We start from the raw sequence: 21,845 nt of genomic DNA on the forward strand, positions 1-21,845 counted from the left end.
GGTTGCTCCAGACTGGCCCTTGCTTCCCTCCATCGGAGAAGTAACCTGGACCCTCCTGGTCCGCCCAAGACGCCATTTTAGGTCCACCGCGTGGGCCTTGCATTTGCCAAGACTTGTTGCCCAATCCTGGGTCCAGCGACGTCGACAGCAAGAACCTTCGTGGGACAGCTCGCACCTCCATCCTGGTCGCCGACAACGCCTCCTGGTCCGAGAGACTGCAGAGCCCAGCAGCGCCCACTCACCTGACTGCGGTGACTTCGCCCGGTGCCATCCTGGTGCCCACTTAATCACTGGCTAGTGATTCAAGAACTTGGTCCCTTCTGCTTTCAGGTTTTCTTCTTCCTTGATCCAGGCTTGGATCCATCGAACTTTCCTTCACTGGTCGCCTGCCAGCAACTTCTTCCTTCCAGGCTCCTGGTCCGGCAACGAGATCCCCGACGTCTTTTCAGACCTATGCAGCTGCAGCCCCTGGGCTAGGTAACTTCGGCACTCCGGTGTCCCAGCATAGCCTCACTATCCTAGGGTCAGGATCCACTGTCGTTTTCTTCCTACCAGGTCGGGTTCGCCCGTGAACACTAACTTTGCCTTTACTAGCCTCCATAGACTTTGTCCCGCATCCCGCGTGAGAGTGCACACTCTGCACCCGAGTCCCCTAGGTCTCCTAGAAGTAATCTAACGATTCCCTAGTTAAGTCCTAGCGATTCCAAAGCCTATTAGTACTGTACTTACCTGCTAGTAATTTCGCATTCCACTTTTAAAGTATATGGTTTTTCGTGCCCCTCGGGCATTTGTGTATAACGTGCTAACTTAAGTATTTTCGTAAGAGTTTTGTTGTGTGCCTAGCACCCTGTCCTCATAAAGAGTACAGGGTTGTTGTGATTCTAATAAATACACTGTTTATTTTCATAACACTTGTGTGGTGTCCTTTCACTGGGTGTTCAAGGGGTAATGTGATGGTAAAACAGCTGGCTTAACACGCCCTCTAGAGTCTTAGCCTTAGACTGCTCGTATCCATGCTACTAGGATAGCTGGTCTATAAGGTTGACTTACAACCAATCATCAATAAGGGTTGTTTGGACTGATATATAGTGATCACTAGAATAGTGAACACTGCACATCAGGCCAACTTCTCACAGTCGTCCTCTCCCAGGATCTGCAGGAAGAGGCCCTCTACATAGCCCCGGAGATCTCCAGCTTCACCGTCCCAGGGCACAGCTCGAATGCGGATGTTATTCCGGCGAGACCTATTCTCCAAGTCCTCGGCGTGGGCCTGGAGGTCCCGATTCTGCTTCGTGAGCCGGAGTACATCTTGCTGGAGTTGATGCACTTCGTCGGCCATCCCTAGATCATGATCCTCCAGCGTGGCCACTCGCTCCCCAATGCCATCGACATCTCTCCGCACCTCACGGAGATCTGAAGCAAGCTGGGAGTGGAGTTCGGAGATGTCCTCCTTTATGGCAGAGAAGAGCTCCAACATGAAAGCCTTAGTGGCGGGTGCGTCATCTTCCTTTTGTCTGGGCAAGGCGCTGGGACCCGACGACGCTGCTTGATGGGCCCCCCCTCTGCGGGCCGTCCTTGCCTGGCTTTTCGTTACGGGGCTTGGAGGTCATCGCGCCGTCTCTGTCGTACCACTCCAGCCAGGCAGAGTGTCAGATCCCCCGATTCCTTGCCGCCGGTGCAGATCGCCCAGAGCCGCCACAGGCGATGTTTGTGTTTCTTTTGCCCGTTTGCTCCCAGTCTCAAGGCAGCAACGATGGGGTCCCCCAGAGTATAGAGCGGCACTCCAGTCCCCCCCGGCTACTTCACGAACTTGGTGGCACCTCGTCAGGAGCCCGAGGGACCGCCACCACCCCCAGATCCGACGACAAGGGCCTCACCCGGACAGGCCCCCGGGGAGCGGGTCGCTCAGGCCTAGAGTCGGGCCAGGCCGCACGCGGGGATCGTGCTCCAAGTTGTGTGCAGTTCTCAAGTGGCGGCCCAAGGCGGCAATGCACCCGGGGAGGTCCGGTCCTTCACTCCACTCGACAGGCTCCCGGTGACAACTCCCAGCTGGGGCCCCCGCAGAGTCCCGCCCCGCCGCCTCCTCTCTGCACAGGCCTCAAAGCCCCAGGCTCAAGTAGAATCCGCCTCCGTCTCCTCTTGTCTTCGTTTGCGGGGCCGATCCTCCAAACGGTGCGCCCCATACACGGCCGGGGTCGTCACCCCCTGCGCATCCGCAAATCGAGGCTACAGTGCCGTGCAGACCCAATGACTTGTCACGGTCCCCCGCAGGAGAAAATGTCTGGCTCCAGGCAAGACGTAAATGTAAATGTAAATGTACCGGTATTTATAGAGCGCACAGCTACTTCCCTGAGGTAGTGTACCGGCGCTGTCCGTATACCGCTTAGGAACCCTTCCTGGTTTTCCTTGTGAGTGTCCACTCCTGGGCACCCCCAGGGTGAAACCAGGCATCCCAGCGCTTTTGGGGCCGTTGTGGAGATTAAGCAAGCTATTGCCCAGAGTCGCAGAGTGGGACCCATGATTAGAATAGGCACCGAGGCGAGAATTATCAGGTCCGAGGAAATTGAGCCCAAGACCCGCCAAGGCGGGTATTGAACCCTGGTCCCGGGCCAGACCTCTGCATAAGGGTCTGCCGCTCTAACCACTTGAGCCACACTTCTCCACAACGTGCCCCTCCCGTACTGCTGCCACCCACAGGGACCGTCCACTCAGGTCTGCTCCCAGCAGCAGGCACTCCTCTCTCCACAAGCCGGGTGGTACCTCACTCTGTGGGCGTCTTCAGCCTCTGCAGGGTGTCAGAAGCTCTCCCACGGCCCCCCAACGAGGCAGGGCTGCTCACAGACCCCGGGCCCTCATGCTGGACGTGCCCCTCCCCGCACCGAGGCGTCTCCGCCGCCAAAGCAGTACTCAGTTCGTGGGAGAAGCGGGGAGGGGGAAGCGCGGCAGTACTTCCGTCCGTCACTGTAGGCCGCTGATCCCCGGCCTCTCCTGCAGGCTTCCGCTGCGGCTCACGATGCGTCCCGGGCCCCCTGCAACGTCACTCGGGGCCGGGGGACGTCTTCACCTTCAGTCGCCAAGAGGCAGCAACGCGGGAAGTCAGACTCTCTGCCGGAGGGTCCAGAGGCCGCACAGCCGCGGGACACTCCATCGGCCGCCTCACGGCGCACAGCAGCTCTCGCCCCTCGGCCGCTCCACACAACTCAGGTCCCGGCTCACCAGGCTTCAGGCTTCGCGGGCGGCCACTGCAGGCATAGTGCTCCGATGGGCCAAGCCACGCCGCCGGACACAGCTCCGTCGCCCCAGAGCACACAGCGGCAAGGTAGGACGGCAAATTCCGAGATTTTCAGGGGCTAGAAACAAGGCTAATGTAGAGGTGGCGCCGGAGGGACTCAGCAACACGTCCTACACCGTCGCCATCTTGCAAGCATAGTTTTGATATCATTTCTTGCTGGCTGCACAAATGGTGCAACCAATCACAAATCCCAGATGATGAAGTGTCGTTACTTATGTGGGCTGATGGGATTCTCTTCTACTTAATGAATGCTCTCTCTTCTCTTTGACCTAGGCATTCTAGTTTCTCTGTTAATCTATGTCTTATGGTTTCCAGACCGGTAGGTTCCCTGTGTTTTTTAGGAACGTGTGTACAACCTCAGAAAGCAAAATAAATAATACTCACTATTCTGCTCTCGTAGAAGTTTCTGCAGTCCAGTAGAATGGTGTCGTTTTCTGCTTGGTCGGAGCGAGATAGATATTCTTCTACTTTCCTATGAAACTCCTCTGGTGACAGATGTATTCCTAAATCAATAAGTTATAAATGTGGAAGCAGTTAGAATCTCGATTTTTCCACTGGAGTTCAATGTGTTTTTCTTAGGTTGCATTGTATTAGCCGCAGTCCACAAATTAATCAATGGCATCATTGTTTCGACAGATCATTTATGAACAAAATTATATGTACAAAGCTGGAAATGTGGAGGACTTGCTGGCCTAAGCAGTTACTTATTGAGGAGCTTTTCTGGCTGGAGGTACACATTCCCATCACTTACTGCAAGTGCACCATTCTTTTAAGTGCAATGAAAATGGTAGCAGGGTGCCTGATGGGCATGTGGCATAATTCGGGCACCTTTATCAGAGACTGTGACCAAGTGCGTGGTCTAACACGTGGGCTAGAATTCTGAGATCAGTGTACTTCTTTACAGGGAAAATAATTGTCAAAATATGGATTTAAATCAGGTCAGTTAGATGCTGTTTTACTGGGGACAACACTTGGTTTTTTTTAACAGGACTTCTTGCTGACATGGAGTGATATGGCACATCTATGTACATTGCAAGTATATTGTATTCATTCTCGCTAATTGTTGAAATTAACGATTAACGCATAAAACAATTATATTTAATTAAAAAATATATTTTTAGATATGTGTTAAATAAGTGCTGATTGACTGGGATTGACATGTGCTCTTTGGTAATGCTTAAAGAAATCAGATGGGTGACATGCAGGGCTCATTTCCCTTCTTTGCCTGCACCTGGGTAGTGCAGAGTCCTGGTCGAGCTCCACAGTGCTGCAATCTGCTAAATTTGAATCACTGTAAAATAGCGCACATGGTTAATGAGGTGGTTGCACAGGAGTGTCCGTTATGCAACTGGAGTAGCGTTGCGTGTTTATTTATAGCAGAGAAGAGATGGAGACAATACAGGCAAGTGGAGAAACAATTAAGATACTACAGGCAAGTGGAGAAGAGATGGACACATTAGAGGATTTTTAGAAAAGGAGACAGTTTAGGCAAGTGGGGTAAATTATTTAAGTGCTATCGCATTTATCCTCCACGATAAACACAGTTAGAGCTAAAGTTAAAATCAGTCTCAAAATTCATCATTTGCACAGAGGGATGATGCAAACAGGTTGCAACGGTGCAGAAAAACAACAGGGAAAACCCATTTTTTTTATTTTTAAAAAAGACCTTTATTGTCCGACATACAGTATACACAGCGTTGTAGCTTACAACCCAGCCGGGCCAGCCGCAGTTAGAGAACATTGTTTTGGGTGGGATAAGTGAACACAGCTTCAAGGCCGACAACCCTGGGGTCCGGCAGCGTATATCAGTACATCACATATCACTGTAATCATGCAAGCATTCGATGTCATGTAAGTGTGTGGTCTATGGGTTTTCCTTTTTTAGTCAGCGGACTAGAGTAGCTGCGCTGAACCAACCCTCATCAACAGCAGTTGCAACTTTCAAACCCGTTATATCTTACATGTGTCATTGGTAAGTGCCTCTGTGTGGGTCGACATTCAGACGGGTACGGTTTCATATGAACGAGTGATGTGGGTGTGCAGCGCCTAAGCGTGTTTGGGGCGCATAACCGCCTCGTTTGCCCATTCCCGTGGAAATAGTTGCTCTGTATCTCAGCGCCCAGGAGAGGTGTCTAATTCCTAGCTGTCACGTCCGAGGGTGCCATGAGGCTCAAATGGTATGAGACGTGGAGTTGTATGTGTACGGATACGGTCTAAGAGGAGATAAAACCAAATCTATAATGAACTACAAAACAGGAACATGGGCTATATAGAAGGCGGGTAGGGGTAAGTGTGGGCAGAATTCGCCATAATGTCGAGAGGGGGGGATCGGAATCAGCGTGTCAGCCGTGTCTCACGGGGTAGGTAGGCAGGAGATCGGGGGTGGGGGTGGTGGGGTGGGACAATGCAGGCTGTTCATGAGGCAGTGTTATATTGGGGGGGGGAGGGAGTCCCCAAGTGTTCGTTAGGCCTGGAATTCCGGTGTAGTGTCCGGGCCCCTGTTGCAGCGTCTCTTACGGTGGCGCGCGTTTGGGAGTGGGGCAGGTAATCGTCAGTGTGAAACTGTAAAACACATGTCAAACGGTGTGCACTGCATACTGGTCAGCTGGGTGGCGTATGGTGCATCGTGCATGAGTCGCAGGAATGCGCATTAGGGAGTGGGGGGAGGCGGTACATAATATCTCACACAACTCCCTGTTCCACACATTTCTGTTGGAAAGAATGTAGTATGTCTTCCCATTGTTGTGCGATGGGGAACTTTCTGAGCCCTGCTGTCTCTTCCCGCATCAGGACGGAGCTCTCAGCCCTTGCCCAGTTAGTCAGCGACAGACACCAGTGTCGGAGGTGTGGGGGCGTGGGCGCTTTCCACCGCTTGGTAAGTAGTCTTTTAGCCGTGATAAGCCCAAGATCCCAGTACCTAGTCTGGACTTTATTTAGTCTCGTGCGTTTGTACAAACCCAATATACAGGCCTCCCACATGCGCGGCACTCGCTCCTTGGTACAATGTCCTAGTAACTTGGTCACTCCGTCCCAGTACTGCTGGAGGGCGGGGCAGAGCCAGAGCATGTGGAGGAGATCTGCGCCTAGAAGGGAGCAGCGGCCGCAGGCAGTGTCTGTGACTGAAAAATACTTATTTATCTTGCCCGGGGTGAGGTACGCGCGGTGCAATATGTAAAACTGTATGATTTTGAAGCGAGGGCTGCGGGGGATGTTCACTGGGCTAGCTAGGATCATAGCCCACTCTTTATCCGTCCAGTCCCTCCCCCTGTCAGTCGCCCATTTTTCCCTCAGGTGTATGGTTGTCGGGTGTGTGTGTAAAAGGAGTGCTTGCGTTAACCAATGAATAATGTGTGTGCCGTTGCTCATGACATGAAGGTACTGCAGGAAGTGATGTGTTGGTGGCTCACTCGACATGTCTCCCCAAGCGGTAGTCAATGCATGAATGAGGGACGCGTGAGTAGGAACTGTCCAGCCGGGAGGGATGTATCTCTCGCGAGGGTTGCAAAGGGGAGGAGGGCGCTGTCAGAGTAAAGGTCGCCCAACGTTTCCACCTCTGCGGTGATCCAGCTATCCAGCCTCACAGTGGTCAGGGTCCCCGCCGCTGTCGGAGTACCTAATAGTGGCAATATCGGCGCATATGGAGTCGTCGCTCGCGTTAGACGCAAGCAGCGGACAAAGCATCTGCGCGCCACCGCGAGTAGCAGTTGCGGCGGTCGGGGAGTCCGCGTCAGCGGATGGAACAGTACGTGAATTTGGAGTAGGGACCAGACAGTGGTGTCCGTGGCCGTGTCGCCCAGGTTCTTACCACCCAGCCAGCCTGACACCCACTGCATTTGTGCTGCTAGATAGTAGAGCTCCATGTTGGGAACCGCTAGTCCTCCCTCCTCAGTGGGCATGTAGAGTTTCGACAATGCAACTCGAGGCCGACCCTTGTTCCAAATTAGGTCTCTCTGCAGGATCTCGAGATCTCGGAACATCCGGGTGGGTACATACGTTGGTATATTCGCAAAATAATATAACAGCTGTGGCAGGACTATCATTTTTGCTAAGGCTATGCGACTTGGGACATTCAGCGGTAATGTATTCCAGAACCCCACCTGTGCTCGGGTAGAAGCGATCGCCCTCATCAGGTTCCCTTCCAAGATGTCTATGGGGTCTCGATAGATGTGTATCCTGAGATATCTGAACGTGTTGGGGTACCACTGCAACCTCTCACCTCCGAAATGTATGTCACATTCGGGAACGTTCGGGCTGAAGGAGTATACCCCCGATTTGGCCCAGTTTACTCGCAATCCCGACATCTCCTCAAAGGTGCCGAAGATGGTAGTGAGGGACTCCGGGACGTCACTCAGGTCTCTAACGTACAAGAGAAGGTCATCAGCATACAATGACACTACGTGCAGTCCGTCCGCCAATGGTATGCCCCAATCATTTCCTTCTGACCGGAGTGTCGCAGCCAGGGGTTCTACTGCTAAGGAGAACAGTAGGGGTGACAATGGGCAACCCTGTCTGGTGCCTCTCCGCACACGAATGGGGTCAGAGAGTAACGCGCCAGTGCGGACTCGGACCGTGGGTTCGCGGTATAAGAGTCCGACTATGGTCAGATAGTCATCCCCCAGCTCGAACTTCTCCATGACCGCTCGTAGGTAGGGCCACTCGACCGAGTCGAACGCCTTCTCTAGGTCGAGTACGAGGCACCCTGCTCGTGGCCACTGTCTAGTGGCGTATTCCTGCAATCGGAACAGCCGGCGGATGACGTTGTGGGATATGTGTCTCGTCGGTACGAACCCATTCTGGTCATGATGTACCAGCGCAGGAACCATAGGGGCCAGCCTGCGAGCAAGCGCGGAGGCAAGAATTTTGTAATCTGTGTTCAGGAGTGCAAGAGGACGGTAAGAGCCCATCTGTGTGCTATCTTTGCCAGGCTTAAGTAAGGAGACAAGGGTTGCCTCGTTAAGTGTCGGGGGTAAGGCGAAGTCATCTACCGCCGCAGAGTACATCTTCACCAGGTGTGGGATCAGAATGTCTGAGGCGGCTTTGTAGAACTCGGCCGGCAAGCCATCTGGTCCCGGAGTTTTGCCATTCGAGAGGTTAAAGATGGTGTCGCGGAGTTCCTCGAGATCCAGCGGTGCCCTGAGGTCATCCTGCTGCGTCGGTGGTAGGGTAGGTAAAGGTATGTCAGAGAGATATTCCGTGATGGCAGTCAGTGGTACGCGTAGGCGGGAGCGATACAGGCCTGTGTAATGACCCGTGAATGCCTCGTGTATTTGGCGCTGGGAGTATAGCAATTCGCCGTCCCTAGCCTGTATGGCCGATATTGGGGCAGATCGATCTTCCCGTTCGATCAGCCAGGTCAACAGTTTGCCTGGTCTGTCGCCTTGTCTATGGACCCGGGCGGAGTGTGCTGCGAAGTTGATACTTCGTAGACGGTCTAGTAGGCGGTCGTGTTCCGCCTTAGCTTTCGTCAGCCGGGCGTGCGTATCCTCCCCCACAGGGCACTCGAGGTCTAGCAGTTCCGATTCCAATTGTGTCAGGTCTCGTTCAATTTGGCGTCTCATGTGCCCCTGCGTCCCCAGGCAGAGCCCCCCGGGTCGCTACTTTGAAAGCATCCCATTCAGTTTGGGGAGAGGACGCTGTGCCAGTATTGAGTTCGAAGTATTGGGCCGATTGTGTAAGCATGGAGTCGCGGAAGGTCGCGTCAAGTAAGAGGTCTGGTTGGAGGCGCCATGTGGGAACGGGAGGGTGTGGGACGTCCCAAGCAATGACCAGTGTGTGTGGGTTGTGATCTGAGTGGGTACGGCCCATGTATTGGGTGTCTAGGACCATTGGAAGAAGATCGGGGGAAACCATGTATCTGTCCAAGCGGACATGCAGTGCATGCGCGCCCGACCAATATGAGTACGTGCGCGTCGCTGGGTTGCGAGTCCTCCATACGTCATGTAGGCGCCATTGCTGGGCCCAGTTGAGGAGAGCCTTTGTGGTGTTGTGTGCTTGAGCGTTAGGTGGGGGTGCAGTGGACCTATCTAAGTGCACGTCTAGGACACAATTGTAGTCGCCCCCAAGGATCCATGGGAGCCCATGCCAGGGTGCCAGCGCCGTGGAGAGGCACTCAAGGAAGCCTACCTGATCAGTGTTAGGGGAGTATAAGGAGGCAAGAACTACAGGATGCCCATCAAGCCTGCCTCTCGCTATTACATACCGACCCCCTATGTCTATCTGTGTATCCATGACTGCCCAAGGAGTGCCCGGCCTTATCCATATGAGTGCCCCGCGGGCATAGGAGGAGTACTCCGTGGCATAGATCTGTCCGCGCCACCGTTTGCGCAGCGCGTGTACCTCAGCTTTATTTAGATGTGTTTCCGGTAGTAAGACGACATGAAATTTATGGCGACGTAGGTATGAGTATATTTGGTAGCGTCTCGATGGTGTGTGCATTCCCCTCACATTCCACGTGCAAATCCTAATTTCAGCCATAACAACTGTCTTGGTAGGAGGCATCTGCCTCCCCTGTCCCCCACCCCCTATGCGATCGTCTCCACAAAGTCCCTCTCCCCCCCCCCCCCCTCCACCCTCCACAGGCACAAATTCCGACATTTCTATCAACAGTGTAGGTGATTCTCTGAGGTGGGAAGTGGGAAATGTAACAGGGTGTACTAACAGTGCTAAGTAGCAGTAAATACCAAAAGGTCGGCAACGGAACATGTCGCCGTCCAAACACGCCAAGACGGCGAAATTTTAGCGTTCAAGTCTAGGGGGCAGCTTGAGCTAGATATCAATGAGGCAGTTCTTCAATGTCCAATCAAGTGAGGTCGATCTGTAGCCCTTCCCCGGACTACGAGTCATTCCCACCAAGTATTCAAACGCGGCTTTCATGGAGTTAGTGTTATCGCCAACAGTGTGGCCATTATGTTAACCATGTGTGTACAAGTGAGAGAGGCAAACTGTACTCCCCAGTGTCACGGAGTAGGAATGCTTCCCTGCGAAGCGGGCTGATGCCATGACATGTATACAATCCCACCCACGTATCGCTCTCATAGCGTCCATACCTCTGGGTGAGTACTCACTGCGTCAGGGCCTCTCCGTCTGCTACCAAGGCGGCGGGGGATATCATCGGATTCAGCCCTGGTTGAGGCGTCTCAGGTATTGTCTGTCCGCTAGTCCCATCCCCGCCGCCCTGGCATTATCCGATGGTTGCATGCGTTGTGCTTCAATGGGGCATGTCGGCCGTCTGTGGCGTGACATCTGGGAGTTCCACCGATAGTTGAGAGTCTGGTATCCCGTAGATAGCCTCATCGTCGCTTTGAGCCATCTGCGGGCTCGTGGCTGGATTATTTTTCGAGGTCGGTGAAGCGCTGAGTTGGGAGACCCTCCGGAGTGCGTCTCGTTGTTCTTGGAGCATTTGGTCCAGCGGTGGGGAGTGGTGAGCCGCGTTGTCCGGGCGGCCAGTTCTGTGGTCTTTGTTTCTACGCCGGCGTCGCGGCCCACGGCTCCGAGGTCTTGCCTGGGTGCTGTGTCCGTTCCACTATCGAGCCAGTCGCTCACCTCCACAGGGTTGTTAAAGAAGTAGGTTTTGTCTCTCGCCACCACTCTCAGCTTTGCGGGGAAGAGTAGAGAGTACTTAAGGCCTGCCTCTCGCAGTCGGCGTTTCACTTCCAGGAAATCATGGCGCTGACGTTGTACCTGTATGGTGTAGTCTGGGAAGAACATCACCGTAGTGTTGTCGATTCGGACTTCCCCGAGCCGCCTGGTTTCCCTCAGGATAGTGTCTCTGTCACGGTAGTTCAGGACTCTGAAAAGCAGCGGCCTCGGGTTGGAGCCAGTAGTATAAGGTCTCGTGGGTACACGATGTGCTCTTTCCACCACGAACTGCGGTGAGAGTGCGTCTTCTGGTAATAGCTCACGTAGCCAGTCTTCTACACGCTGGGTCGGTCGGGCGCCTTCCCATTTTTCCGGGACCCCGACGAGCCTGATGTTATTGCGTCTCGCTCTCCCTTCCGCATCTTCAGCGCGGTCTTCTAGGTACTCCACCCTGTTCAGGAGATCTTGTACTTGTTTATCAGTTTGCGAGACTGCGGGCCAAGGTCGTTTACTGTTCCCTCCAGTATCTTCGTCCTATCGGCCAGTTTCTTGTGGTCGTCCCTTAGGTGGGTGAGGTCTATGGCGACACTGTCTATTTTGGATTCCAGAGACGTTCTAGTCTGTTGGAGCGACTGCTCCAATCGTTCCATAGCGGCAAGCATGTTATCTAGCCGTGAGGTTACTTGGTCGGCCGCTATCTTGTGTAGTGACTTGTCAGATTTTCCCTTCGGCGGGGCCCCTCCGGTTCCAGTGCGGGTTCTCACCCCTCCGGACATGTGCAAGGCGACTCAATCAACGGTGTAGGCCCGCTGAGCCCTGGGGCGAGGCGATCGTCGTCTCCTGGTCTGGCAGTGGTGTTAGCCCGCTGGGAGGTGTTTCCGGTATCCGTTGTCTCGGGGCAGAGCAGTTGGCCCCCTGTGCACCTCCAGCGTGGGTGGTGGGTCCGTGTAATGGTGTGCCGTGGCAAGCCGTTAACCCGAGCCTCAGGTGGCTTGCGATCCCAGCATCCAGCCGAGCCCTTGGCTGGGTCGGATCTCACAGGTGCAAGGGCCCCAGTCAGTCTCTAGGCCAGTGGGGAGGGTCGGTCCTCAGATCGCGGTTGCCGGAGAACTTGGGGCCAGCAGACTGCGGCGAATGTTCACTGCCTAATCGACTTTTGCAGAGTAGTGTAGCTGTGGCCTAGTGTCTCCAAGGGGGTGTTTGGTTGTGTCCCCACTCCGGGCCCACTGTGTCTGCCCCGCGTAGGTTTACGGTCACTCAGGGTTGGGGCCGCGTCTTGAATTCCGGGAGTCAGCCGCCACTGTGCCTCACTGGCCGGTTTGTCCCATGGGGGCCCAGGGGGAAAGCAAGGGGTCCGAATCCAGTAGTACCCCCTCCTCACACAGCCCGACTCGCAAAGGGGCTCCGGGTCTGGTGAGTTCTCGGTGCTGTCAGCACGTGGGTTAAGGTGGCATGTGCTGCCCTTCGTTAATGGCCGCCCCTCGCAGTCTCGCCGTGTTTGCTAGAGGTGGGAGACCCGACGGGGGGGAGTTCGTGACTTTCCCCGCTATACCAGGCTAGTGAGACCTTCTCACCTTCACTCTCGGTCTCCTCCGCGGGCGTCGGCTGCGTCTCCACAGGCACCCGGGCAGGTGGGCCGGTGACCGTGACTCTTGTCCAGGCGTCGTCCGCTACTTGCCAGCGGTTCGCTAGGCGCTGCCGGCCCAGGCCTTCTACGACCCCTTCGCCGCGGTGGAAGAGAGGCAGCGGTCAGCAAGTCCCGTCGGCCCCTGGGTCCAGGGCTCCATGCACGGCAGGCTTCTCGGGTCGCGTCGCAGGGCCCAGGCAGCGGGTCCCGGCCTCAGGTCACCGCAACTGTCTTCGCTGACCGGGTGGCCACAGGCCCCTCCCGGGCCGCTCCGCCGTCTGGAGCACAGGTAGGCAGTCCAGTATTCACATCTCCGGCCTGGGCCACCGTTCGCGCAGTGTTCCTCGCTCACCCTCAATACCTCTGCGTCTCGCCAGGCAGGTGCGTGCAACTCTTCTCCTGCGGCGGGGGGGGGGGGGAGTACAGGGATCAGTATGTCCGGGGGGTCCCGAGGCCCGAGTCTCGGCGTGTGTAGGCGCAGGTGATTCCGGAGTGCAGGCCGTGCGGTGGGGCCTAGTTGTATGGCCCAGACCACGGCCTCTCGTAGTCCTCCTCGCCGTTCAGGTGCCAGCCAGTCCCGCCAGGGAATCCCAGGAAAGTCCGGTGACGCTGTGACGGTACTCAAAATTCAAAAGTCGGCCAGGGTGCCGAGAACAGGTCGCTGGTGGTCCGCCCACATTTTCAGGCTGGTCCGAGAATAATTACCGGAGAATTAGCCCGGGGAAGGGGAAGCTCAGCACGGAGCTCTACTCGGGCGCTGCTGCCTTCATTGCGTGCCTAGCCACGCCCCCAACAGGGAAAACCCATGTGCTGCTTTTTTGCTGCTTGTGTAAATAGGGAAAGGAGCAAACCATGTTTACTCCTAACTAAAATGTGCCCCAGAGCAAAACATGGATAAAGGGGATTTCACAGTTTTTGCTCTGTTTAAAGAACACAAAGGGATTCCAATGGAAGCAAAGTCAACTTGCTCAAAAATATGCTGAAGGTATTGCCGAGCACAGACTACGAAAATAGCATAGAATTATAAGCATAAACCTTTACATTTCAAATTAATGAATCATAGTTATTACACAATTGTTCTATTAAATAAATATGACTCCTAACAGGTTATGTAACAGACATCCCTAAACAAGTTCACAGCTTGGAGATCCTACTCTTTTTGTGGGCTGAACGCTGTGTGGCAAAGATGTGGAAGAAAGGACCAACAACATGCAACCCACCCACCTGAGATCACAAGACTGGCTAAAAGAAATAGTCCACAGCGGCAAGACCACAAGACATTTGGGGACCACTACGAAACTTTTAACCAAGGTCACAATGTAAATATTTTTGATATTGACAGGATCATATTGAATGAATGCACGTGATCTTTGATTCTTGACATGGGTGCTGGTGCAGGAAACGGTGACTAAAGCTCAAGAACTTCATGACAGTGTACTTTTGGGATGGAGATGTTATTGAATACAACCCCTAGGATGAAACTGATTCAAAACTTCCACTATATGTCTGCCTTTTTACCTAAATCTGATATACTAAGTTCCTAATTGTGCAACTGTTTAAGAATGGTGTTTTTGTATTGACTGCAAAGTCAAAACAAAATTGTAAAGAACTTGTTCAAACATAGAGTCAAATCAGGCTCTATTGTTTTTAAAGAGTTATTCATATGTGAGGATGTATGTGTTACAAGCTCTATCGTACATGTAAAATTATTTATAAGTCATTAATGTGCTTTGCCAGTCGAGCAAAAATGTCTAAATCTATTTTCTCCATTTTGTACCATTGTGCAAAAATTTTCGAGTATTGTACATTAGAGGACACTTCGGTTGCTTTACTCCCTAGTAGACAAGCAGTAAAGAGCAAGTTACTTACCTTCGGTAACGCTTTTTCTGGTGGATACAGTATCTACCTGTGGATTCCTCACCTTGTGAATATCCCCTGCGCCAGCAGCCATTCAAAATTTTTTGTAGCTCTCCACGCCGGCGAGGTCATGACGACGTCACAGAGGGTACGATTCCGCTCGCGACCCCACTGACGTCACTGGATCCATTATAGGGCCTCGTCTGCGTGATGACGTCAGTTCCGCCCCTTTTTCCGTGCCCCTGAGGCACACGGACGGACCCGCATAAACAAGTATAGTATACACAATACACAGTATTTGAACCAACACACATAGTGTGAAGACAATTCAAAAGGTAAAAATAATTAAACATTCCCATTGTAAGATACAACATAAATACTTGCAGGTATAGAAGAGTGGACAACGGGGAGGCGGGTGGGAATGTGAGAAATCCACAGGCAGATACTGTATCCACCAGAAAAAAGCGTTACAGAAGGTAAGTAACTTGTTCTTCTGATGGATACATCTGCCAGTGGATTCGTCACCTTGTGAATAGATTCCCACAGCAGTCCCGACTCCCGGAGGAGGGTGTCCACTCCTCTATACCAAGAAATCCTGTAGGACGGATCGCGCAAAATGACCATCCCTCCTCACTTTGGAATCGAAGCAGTAATGCTTCGCGAAAATGTGGAGGGAGGCCCAAGTTGCCGCTCTGCAAATGTCCTCCACAGGTACATCCCTAGACAAAGCAGATGTAGAAGACTTTGCTCTAGTAGAGTGAGCTCTTATACCCTCTGGAGGATCCTTACCAGCCAGGGCGTAGCAGATCTTAATGCACAAGATAATCCATCTTGAAAGTGTGCGCTTGTGCACCGCTTTTCCCTTCCTGCAGCCAGAAAATCCCACAAAAAGCTGGTCGTCCACACGATAGTCCTTAGTCCTATCGAGATAAAAGCTCACCGCCCTCTTAGGGTCCAGACGGTGAAGCCGTTCCTCCTCCTTGGAAGGGTGAGGGGAAGGATAGAAGGTAGGAAGGGTAATGGACTGCCACAGATGAAAAGGAGTTACCCCCTTAGGAAGAAAAGCAGCCCTGGTCATGAGTACCATTCTTTCAGCATAAATGGTCAAGAATGGGGGTTTAGAACTAAGAGCTTGAAGCTCACTTACCCTCCTTGCCGAGGTAATTGCTACAAGAAAAACAGTCTTAAAAGACAACAGTCTCATGGGACACTTGTGCAAAGGTTCAAAAGGTGAACGCATCAAGTAGGTTAAGACAAGATTTAAGTCCCACTGAGGCACAATAAAAGGAGTAGGAGGGAATTTGTTGGTAAGTCCCTTAATGAAACGTAATACCACAGGTGACTTAAACAAAGATGGCTGGTCCGGCAAACAAAGGAATGCTGACAAGGCCGAAAGATAATCTTTTACAGTAGGAACAGCAAAACCCTGCTGGGCCAGAGATAGAGCAAACTGAAGAATGTTGGATAAACCAGCCTTTAAAGGGTCAATAGACTTCTCCCCACACCCACAGACAAATTTAGACCACCTATAGGAATAGATAGATTTGGTGGAGAGACGTCTGGCGGACAAAATAACGTCCACCACATTAGGGGGAACGGAAAAAATTCAGGTGCCCCGTTCAATCTCCAGGCATGAAGCTGTAAGCTCTGGAGGTGGGGGTGTTGAACCTGCCCCTGCGACTGCGAGAGGAGGTCTGCCCTGAGAGGGAGACTGAGCGGAGGGCACGAGGAGAGGTGGAGAAGATCTGTGTACCACACCGTTCTTGGCCAATCCGGGGTGATCAATATGACTTGGGCTCGGTCTTGGCGAACCTTCCTCAGAACCCGAGGAATCAAGGGTATGGGAGGAGATGCGTAAAGGAGTTGTGAGCCCCAACTCAACTGAAACGCGTCTCCCAAAGATCCCTGCATCGGATACTGGAGACTGCAGAATGACGGGCAGTGAGCGTTCTAGTGAGTGGCAAACAGGTCCACCCGAGGAGTTCCCCACGTCCGGAAGACGTGACGAATTACCTCCGGATGAAGCCTCCACTCGTGGTCTGCAGAGAACTGCCGACTGAGACTGTCTGCACGCACGTTCAGAACTCCGGCCAGATAATTTGCCATCAGACAAATCTGATGGTCCTGGACCCAGGATCAGATACGCAGAGCCTCTCTGCAGAGACACTGCAACCCTACCCCTCCCTGTTTGTTGATATAACACATCGCGGTAGTGTTGTCCGTCAGGACGTGAACCGACTGCCCACGAGCGCTAGACGTATTGCCCGCAACTCTAGAAGGTTGATGTGAAGCAACCTTTCCTCTGGAGACCAAAGACCCTTAATCTCCAGGTCCCTCAGATGAGCACCCCACCCTAGAGTGGATGCATCCGTTATCACTGTGGCAACCGATGGAGGAAGATGGAAGGGCTTTCCTTGAGGCAGATTCCCCTCCCTGCCCCACCAAAACAGATCCGCCGCAGCTTCTCTGGAGATCCTCACTGACTCCCTGAGATCCCCATTGTGCTGATACCACTGCCTGCGGAGGCACCACTGGAGCGCCCTCATGTGCCAGCGTGCATGGTTGACCAACAGAATGCAGGAAGCAAACAGACCGAGCAGACGAAGGACCTTCAGGACTGGAACAACCGCTCCATTGTAAAACAAGGGAATCATATCCTGAATGTCGAGAATCCTTTGAGGAGGAGGGAATGCCCGACACACAGTAGTGTCCAGTACTGCCCCTATGAACAGGTTGCGCTGTATGGGCACCAGGTGAGACATGGGTACATTTATCGAAAAACCCAAATTGTACAACAGCTGGCTTGTCACCTGCAAATGATGAAGCACCTTCTCTGAAGACTCCGCCTTGAGAAGCCAGTTGTCCAGATAGGGGAAAACTGGAATCCCCAATCTTCTGAGATGGGCTGCCACCACTGCCATCACCTTGGTGAAGACTCGAGGTGCAGTAGTAAGTCCAAACGGGAGGACCGCAAACTGATAGTGCTGCGAGCCCACCGTGAAACGGAGATAATTCCTGTGCGACTTCAGGATAAGAATGTGAAAGTACGCATCCTGCAAGTCGATTGACACCATCCAGTCCTTTTGCTGCAGCGCCTGAAGAACCTCCGCAAGGGTGAGCATCTTGAACTTCTCTTGTTTCAGAAAAAGATTCAAGATGCTGAGATCCAGGATTGGACGTAACCTGCCATCCTTCTTGGGAATCAGGAAATACCGGGAGTAGCACCCCTGACCCCTTTCCTCCTCTGGAACCACCTCTATTGCACCCTTTTTCAGTAAGGTTAGAACTTCCTCCTGCAGGAGAAGGAGATGTTCTTCCGAGCAAGCACCTTGCCAAGGAGGGTAATTTGGAGGAAATTCCCGAAAGGGAAGAGCATACCCATTCTCTACAAGATTGAGAACCCATAGGTCTGTAGTGACCGATTCCCAATCTTGCAGAAAATGAGTAAGCCGACCCCCTCCAGGACCAACATAATCCAGAATGGGGAATCTAGGGCTGCTTTGCTGCGGTGATAGGAGGGGAGGTAGAGGAAGAGGAGGAGGAGGTTTGACGGCCTCGGGGACGACCTCTACTTTTTCCTCTATATGATTTGTATAGAGTATTCTGTTGTTGTTGTTGCTGCTGCTGACGAGGTTGGCCATAGGAACGAAAGGACGATCTTCCAAACCTTTTGAATCTCCTGAAAGCTGACCCTATAGGTTGAGACTGTAAGCCAAGAGATTTAGCTGTTGCCTTACTGTCTTTAAATCTTTCTAAGGCAGCATCAGCCTTCTTTCCGAAGAGCCCTGAACCATCAAAGGGTAGGTCAAACAGAGTAGCTTGAACATCTGTTGAAAAATCTGTGTGACAGAAGGTGATACAACAGATGGAAGAGGTGTCTTGCGAGTCCAAGGAACCAGAAAAAGAGAAGCAGATATGTCCCACTGAACCCACAACCAGTTCCTTGCGGAGGCCGATGAGGCAGACAGTAGGGACTCCAGACAAGACCGGAGCTGACGAGCCAGGGGAAGAAACACCGTCCCCAACCGGGTATTGAAGAGAGGGCCGATGAACTGGAGTTCTTGAGAGAGAACGAGGTGGGACTTGCTGAGATTCACCAGGAACCCATGGGACTCCAAGCAATGCTGCACCAATGTTACATCCTCCTGGGCCTGAGGGAAAGACGAGGAAGAAATTAACCAGTCATCAAGATAGGGAAACAAAAGCACCCCCTTAGCATGCAACAGACCCACCAGGGGAGCCAGGACCTTAGTAAACACCTGAGGGGCAGAGGCCAAACCAAAGGTTAGGACACAAAACTGGAAGTGCTGACCAAGGGCAAATAACCGCAAATAGCTCTGGAAGAGAGGATGCACAGGAATATGGAAATAAGCACCCAAAAGGTCCTAAGACGACAAAGGAAACAAAGGGCAAGATCTTCTGTAAACTCACCATCTTGCACCTCTGGTAAGGCACATAGGAGTTCACGGTCTTGAGATCCAGAACAGGGCGGAACCCCCGTGACCTTCTGCACCAGGAACATCAGAGAGTAGCAACCCTGCCCCAACTCGGACCCGGGATCAGGAACAATGACACCCTTCTGGAGAAGAGCCAAGATCCCCTGCTTCAACCCCAACAGCTTCACAGGATTCCGAGGAGTGGGGTGTGGACAAAAAGATCTGGAGAAGGAGAAGAGAAGTTGCTAGAATAACCTTTGACCACCAGGAGAAGAACCCAGGAATCGGTGGTGTCGTGAGCCCAAGTGGAATAAAACTGTCCAATCCGGCCGCCCACCCTGAGATAGTGAGGACTTGGGAGAGGCATCAGTAAGAGCAGCACCTGCAGGCTGTTGCCAGGATTTGGCAGACAAGGGGGTGCCACGGTCCCTCGCCCAAAAGGGCTCGGAGGAACCCCGCCCGCAGAGGGGGGATTCCAAAGGCATGCCGATAACCAAATCCCCGACCCCTGGGAGCAGGCCGCAGAGGTGTCAGGAGCTTACGATCCTCCACCGACTTCTTCAGGAGATCTTCAAGCCGAGGCTCAAACAACTTAGCACCATCCAAGGGCAAGCGTGAAAGAAGGGACTTCTGAGAGGCCTCCGCCTTCCAAGACCTCATCCAGATGTTAACACAAGCAGAAACAATGGTACCAGAAATTGCAGCAGCAGCAGACAGAGTCAAAAGTGATGTCTGACAAAAAGCGAACCTGCAGTTCCATAAGGGACAGACGAGAACTAACATCCTCCCCCTGCTGGAGGGCCTCAGAAAAGACTTGAAAATCATGCAGAAGAGACTGGACCACATACCCCCGACCTGATGGAAAAGTTAGCAGCGGAGTAAGCCCTTTTAGCAGCTCTGTCCACTCGTTTATCCACAGGATCTCTAGCAGAGGTGTCCTCAGAGATAATCGAACCACTGGAGGCCAGACCCACCATGAGAGAGTCCACTTTCACCTGAGGGGGAAACTCAGTCAGAAAGTCCTTAAGAGGGTACTTCTTGGCAAGAAACCGCAGGAAACCGCAGGAACCCAGCCTTCTCAACATCAGCCCATTCCCTGGACAGAAGACCCCAGATGGCCTTATGAATGAGAAGGGCGTCCAGTTCCTTCCGAAGGTACTGGGAGAAACAATTCTCCTCCACCAGAGGAACAACAGCTGGAAAGGCCAAATTGTCCTTCAAGTGTGTCAGGACCTCCCACAATCTGGTGCCTTTAACAAAGCGCCCACGCTGCTCCTTATCTGAACCATCAGAGTCAGGGTCAGGCTGAGAAGAACTCTTACTGACCTGAGTCACCGGCCCATTCCGAGCCGCAAAGGCAGAATCTACTGCCTTATTAATCATAGCCTGCAGGACATCAAGATCCATACCCACAGGCCGCTGGTAGGAAGCAGGATCAGAATCCGACCCAGAAGATCGGCGAGGACGTTTCTCCAAGCTTTTACCCTCCATGATAAAAAACACAACTGCCATGAAGGAGGAGGAACCTTGAAAAGGGGGCGAGATACGCCGCTGCTAAGCAACCGGCCCCGCCCCCCTGACGTGGGACGCGGAAGACGGCCATTGAGAAACCATAAGAAGCCCCAGGAACCGCACCGGAATCAGCAGGAAACCAAGGTAAGCCGGGCGCCCTGCACAAACGAGGCACCAGCCCCCAAGAAGGCAGTGAACCCCAACCGCACCTGACCGCTAAGCGCAGGAGCGGAAAAACGCCACTACCCATCACCACCGCACCCCAGTCACTCAGCGCGGGAGCAGCGGTGCAAGAACGCAGGGCAGAAAAGCGGACAGGCAGCAGCTCCTCATCGTTCAGCGTGGGAGCAGCTCCAGAAGCAAACCGCCGCACCCAGGGGAGCAGCGGCCATACAAAAAGGGGGACGCTAGAGTAGACCCCTTAAGGCAAGAACATACTCACCGAGACCGGACCGCAACACGAACCACCTTGTCACGAACAATGGGTGTTCCAGCCAGAACACCGTGAAAAAAACCCAGATGTTTCCTGTGTTTGCCCCACCCTTATAGGTAAGGTGACGGGTACTTCCTGTCAGGCCACCATATTGGGTGGGGACTTTTTTCTGTGGGTGAATGCTGTGCCTGGAACACGAGGTGCTCCTGGGTGACTGTGACGAGGAAGACTATGACTCAGAGTAATGAAGATTACCGGTAAGTAACCGAGTAATTCTTAAAGTCAGTAAAAACCCGTCATCAGTGCAGGTTGTAGAAGAAAACCAGATCATGTTTTAAAGCACTAAGCTTCTACCACAATAGGTTAGATTAGGAAAAAACATGTTAAGGGATGTGCAATACCCTTCCTACAAGAAATTGTTAAAGTGGTTTAGCAAACATAATTGCATCTGCCAGAGACCTGAGACTTTCCGGCTGATACTTTCAGGGCCATGATAGGGATTTTTTGTTTTAATTGGAAATAATCTTCCCAAATGTTTGAAGTAGAATGTGTACAAGCAGCAAATAGAAAAGCTAATACTCGCAATATTTGTCATCTTGTAGGTTGTGATGACATTTAAGCCGCACTTACCAGTTTCTTTATAGGACACCTTTTCTGGATCAATTCCCATGGGCACAATTTCTTGAAACACACCCACTCGAAGTTCAGGAAAACAATGAGCTCCTCCATTGCTGCTCTGTGGAATAAAAAAGACGACACAATGTGCTCTTAAACCACCGACATAGAAAAAAGCAGAACTACAGAAACAATAGTTACGGTTTACTTGTATACATAAACGAATTGGCACCAGGAGAAGACATTGTTACTTACTTGTGACTACAGTTTCCCAGTTTATAATTTAACCATGAATATACAGGTTTCGAAACTGGCGGATATTCTATAAAGAGACCTTTTAATAAACTGTTTTATTACCCTTTAAAAAAATGCGTAATAATTCTCTTGCAGCTGCACCTTAAAACAGGTGAAACTTGATGGTGCTCTGGCACAGTTTTCTTACACTACACAATACATGATATACACATTATGGAATATGAACTCTTTGTGAAACAT

At 52.4% G+C, this 21,845-nt stretch overlaps 1 protein-coding gene across 1 annotated transcript in view; it reads right to left on the reverse strand.

Moving 5' to 3' along the window:
• TSTD2 (thiosulfate sulfurtransferase like domain containing 2) overlaps positions 1 to 21,845 on the reverse strand; it is a 232,568-nt gene that overhangs the window by 27,191 nt on the left and 183,532 nt on the right. Inside the window, exons 6-7 of the mRNA XM_078676324.1 lie at positions 21,366 to 21,471; positions 3,677 to 3,795 (exon numbers count right to left, since the gene is read on the reverse strand). Coding sequence (XP_078532450.1) covers positions 3,677 to 3,795; positions 21,366 to 21,471 — 225 coding nt within the window. The remainder of the gene's footprint in view (positions 1 to 3,676; positions 3,796 to 21,365; positions 21,472 to 21,845) is intronic.

Source organism: Lissotriton helveticus, chromosome 2_1 (genome assembly GCF_964261635.1).
Source record: "Lissotriton helveticus chromosome 2_1, aLisHel1.1, whole genome shotgun sequence".
NCBI classification, from domain to species: domain Eukaryota; kingdom Metazoa; phylum Chordata; class Amphibia; order Caudata; family Salamandridae; genus Lissotriton; species Lissotriton helveticus.